General features: G+C 38.1%; 1 protein-coding gene across 3 annotated transcripts in view; it reads right to left on the bottom strand.

Moving 5' to 3' along the window:
• LOC106873381 (serine-rich adhesin for platelets) overlaps window positions 1-4,953 on the bottom strand; it is a 165,298-nt gene that overhangs the window by 9,265 nt on the left and 151,080 nt on the right. For all 3 annotated transcript variants that reach the window (XM_014920722.2, XM_014920723.2, XM_052969290.1), the window contains 2 exons: window positions 2,920-3,132; window positions 950-1,150 (listed from right to left, as the gene is read on the bottom strand). In XM_014920722.2, the coding sequence (XP_014776208.1) occupies window positions 950-1,150; window positions 2,920-3,132 (414 nt within the window). The remainder of the gene's footprint in view (window positions 1-949; window positions 1,151-2,919; window positions 3,133-4,953) is intronic.

The raw sequence follows: 4,953 nt of genomic DNA, 5'->3' as shown, positions 1-4,953 counted from the left end.
GGTTAAGCTTTCACTCATAAATCTCTTCTTGATCTAAGGTTAAACTGTCTGGAGTCATTTTGTGTACAAAGATGAACCTAAGTGGTTAAGCTTTTCACTCATAAATCTCTTCTTGATCTAAGGTTAAACTGTCTGGAGTCATTTTGTGTGCCAAGATGCAAATCTCCCAGACTCAACGGATGTAAGAAAAAAATATGTTAAAAAGATGCCGTTGAGTAATCAATAAATGTGTTTGTGGTAAAACTTTACCATCTTTAGTAACATGAAAAAATATTTTAAAATTTATGAATAAAATTTTAAATGATTTTGCACAAAGTGCTCCTCTTATAAACATCTAAGTAAAGGATGATAGTTTTTTTTTTTACTATAATCCTTCTCGATAGCCTCACTTGCCTGAATAACACATTCTCAATAATCAACTACTTCATTCTATTCCTAAGAACTTTTTATTACTTTCTTTGTGACTAGTGTATCATATGTTGTTTTTTTTATGCAACTTTTTTTAATATTTTTATTTTATATGCAGTTAGTGAAATGAAAGGAAAAGAAGAATGAAAATTATTTCTGTATGGAAGGAGGTAGATAGTAACTTCCAGTTGATGGTTGCAATTATGGAAGAATATAGATTGACTGACAATGCCAAAAAACAACTCAAAAGACATTGCACAATCAACTAAAAATAGCAACCAAATCACCTTCATATCATATCCTACCTTTTTAAGAAAAGAAAGACATACTGGACAATGTAATTCCAGATATGCCACAACTGAAAATAAAGTAGATGGGGATGGTCACAGATGGAATATATTTGATTGCAGATATACTTGAATCAGAGTTAACCAGTGAGACTAAACAAAAAAAAACAAATACATCACCACCACCAACAACAACAATAAAAATATAAATATCATCACCGCCAACAACTACTACTACTACTACTACTACTTACATTATCAGTTAGTGTGGCATCACATTGCAGATCAGTAATCAGCGTCTTCACAATCTCAATATGTCCGTGCTCGCAGGCACACATCAAAGCCGTGGAGCCGTCTTCATCTTGGCAGTTAATGTCAGCACCACATTCCAGAAGCAACTTGACCATATCACCTCGGCCGTGGCTCACAGACAGCATGAGGGCAGTTTGTTTGGCCTACAAATATAACAGACATACACATAAATACAAAAATATAGACACAAATACATACATAAACGTACATTCATTAATCAATCTGTTTGACACCAACCACCAGAGTTCTAGGATACAGATTCCCTATTTCAAAGTGATTTGCATTATAAAACCGTCCATCAAAATTCCTTGTTAATTTATATTCCAAACACCAGCCTAACAACAAGGTTATTTTAATAAATTCATTATTTTCAAATCAATTGAATCAAAAGCAATTGTGTTTCAACAGAAATATAGTAATAGAACAGTCAAACCAACCCACTGGTGAAGTTGTGCGTTGGACATGTCCATGACAATTGTCCATTACCTCCACCCCATTTTTTTTTAGATTTTTTTTTGGGGGGGGGGCAATAAATATACTACTAGTTCCATTCTGGGATTGATTCTTAGATCTTCCTCTCTCCCTTTATTTCTGCCTGTTTGCCTCTTTCTCTTTATGAAAGAAACAGCTGTGATTAAACATGGACAGGAATGAACTCCACTACAACTATAAATGCCCAGGACACTTCAAATATCACAACACCATCCCTACAATTCCATCAGGAGTTGGAGTTGGGTGGGGGCAAGACAAAGCATACATTATGCTTCTGTGAAAGAGATGAGAAACAACATACCACTGGAAAGGAAACTAAGTCTATTGCTACATATAAGTTACTTCCTCCAGAATATGTGGTTTATAAGTAACCAAGGTTTACTAACACAACGTTTACTGACAAGTAAATTTTATTAGACACTCACATGATACTAACTTACGTTAAGGATGACTATGATGTGAACAAAAATGATGAAAATGGGGATAATACTCAGTAATCAGGATGATGACAATGATGATGATGATAATGTTGGTAATGATGGAGACAATAATGCTGATGATGACACTGAAGATGATGAAGATGGAAATATTGATGATGGAGATAATAATGAGGATGATGGAAAATGATAATGTTGGTGATGATGGAGATGATAATGTTGATGATGATGACAACAGTGATAATAGCTGCCATAGCAAAAATTATGATAATTATTGTAGCTATTAATGGTGATAAAAACTGACAATTAAAACATTTGTTATGTTGAAGATGAGGACAACAGACACACACAAATATACATACAGATAAAAACACATACACAAAGCCTTACAAGAAACATGCCTACACACACATACCTGCTCTCTCTCTGTGTGTGTGCGTGTGCGTGTGCGTGTGCGTGTGTGTGTGTGTGTGTGTGTGTGAACATCATCGTCGTTTAACATCCGCTTCCCATGCTAGCATGGGTTGGTCGATTTGGCTGAGGACTGGTGGGGCCAGATGGCTACGCCAGGCTCCAATCTGATTTGGCAGAGTTTCTGCAGCTGGATGCCCTTCCTAATGCCAACCACTCCGAGAGTGTAGTGGGTGCTTTTACGTGCCGCCGGCACGAAGGCCAGTCAGGCGGTACTGGCAACAGTCTGGTTTCATCAAGTTATGCCAACAAATGGAGCATCAGACACACACACATGTACCTCCACCACACACACACAAACAAAGGAGGCTTGACATGGTTACCACTCAATCTGCAAGAAATAGAAACCAAATCCCCCTCAAAGGGGACACATTTGACAATACAGTCCTCTAAAATATATATATTCACAACTGGAATACTTTTGATCTGAGATCTGACTGATCAGGCCTGACCTAGGGTTAAACAACAGCAGCAGCAGCAACAACAACACACATACAAACATTCTCACATACCTGCGACGATCTACCATTGACATCACCCATTCTGAAGAGCCGCTTAACGGTGTCTCGGTGAGCATCAGTCTGTACATATGCGAGGGAGGCCAACATTATCGCGGAGTAGCCGGCTTTGTTCTGTTTGTCTACATCACAGACGTTTGTATCCAGCAAGAGGCTGACAATCTCAAAATTGGAATGTGATACGGAATAATGGATGGAACAATTCCCCTGAAAGAGAAACAAAAAAAGAATATAATAAATAAAAACAATAAAAGAAAATGGAAGCAGGAACAAAACATAAAACCAAAATAAATATAGACACAGGCATGGCTGTGTGGTAAGAAGCTTGCTTCCCAACCACATCTCTCCGGGTTCAGTCACACTGTGTAGCACCTTGGACAAATGTCATACTATAGCCTCAGGTTAACCAAAGCCTTGTGAGTGGATTTGGTAGATGGAAACTGAAAGAAGCCTATCATGTGTGTATGTATGTATATATATATATATACAGATATATATGTCTAACCACATCTCTCCGGGTTCAGTCACACTGTGTAGCACCTTGGACAAATGTCATACTATAGCCTCAGGTTAACCAAAGCCTTGTGAGTGGATTTGGTAGATGGAAACTGAAAGAAGCCTATCATGTGTGTATATATATATATATATATATATATATATACAGATATATATGTCTGGCAGTGCCCCAGCATGGCCACAGCCTGGGGGCTGAAACATAAGAGAATATAAGGATGTGTGTGTATTGTGTCTATGTTTGTACCCCCCATCACCGCTTGACAACTTAGCAGTTCAGCAAAAGAGAACCAATAGAATAGGTATTAGGCCAATTCATTTCGACTACAACATTCAAGATGATGCTCCAGCATGGCTGCAGTCAAATGACTGAAACACGTAAAGGATAAAAGAATAAAGCAATAAAAGAACACTAAAACAGGATCAAAAAATTTAACACTATTTCAATGTGATGGAATGGGCAAAGTGATGTGGTATAGTACACAGCATAGTGTAGCACAGTATGATGTCGTGCAGTGTGGTATGGAGCATAGTATATGACCTGGTGTTGTGTGGTGTATGTTATGTGCAGTGTAGTGTAGATAGCGTGTCATTTAGCTAGAACTAAGTCTTGATGTAGCATATGCAGAACACATTTAAGGTCAAAGACAGTCCAACCATGACCATCCCTATTTTGTTTTTCTGACATGTAAGGGATGCCAGGGCCACACCACACATTACCAAATACACATCTGTGTGGTGCCGACCCAACTTTGAAGCAGTAAGAGTGGCAATGGGTATGCATGATGAGAAGAAGACTTGAAGAACTGGTTCGTTGGTTCAATATGAGATGGCAAACAATGGCAACAGGAAATACCAGTATATCTCTTTTGTTTTCTCCTTGGCACACATACACACACACACCTACACAATCTCTTTCATACATACATACATACATACAAGCACACATACTCACACAACCATGCAGTCTGTGTCAGTTACAAAAACACATTCTCACTATGCAAAACACACACTCACATGGATTTATCTCTCTTGCTCAGACAGTCACACCTCCTCCTCCTCCTCCTCCTCTCTTGCATATTTCTGTGGCTCACTCATTCATTCATTCACACACACACACACACACACACACACACACACACACACACACACACACACACACACACACACACACACAGCTATACATGGATATACAAAAATTATACATTAAGCCACAAAGACAAATATAAATGGATATATACAAAACTGATACATCAAGCCACACACAAAGATAAATATGTCTAACCATGCATGGATATACAAAGACTCATACATTGAGCCACACTCATACATACAGACACCAAAACTCACACACATACACACACACACAAATGAATACAAATATACATGTATACAAAACTCATACATCAAGCCACACACACACACACACACACACACACACACACACATACAAAGTACTCACACACTAAAACACACATACACACACAAGAACACACACACACAACAAAAACAGAT

This window comes from Octopus bimaculoides, chromosome 7 (genome assembly GCF_001194135.2).
Source record: "Octopus bimaculoides isolate UCB-OBI-ISO-001 chromosome 7, ASM119413v2, whole genome shotgun sequence".
Lineage (NCBI taxonomy): Eukaryota > Metazoa > Mollusca > Cephalopoda > Octopoda > Octopodidae > Octopus > Octopus bimaculoides.
This window is presented reverse-complemented; position numbering and strand designations above follow the sequence as displayed.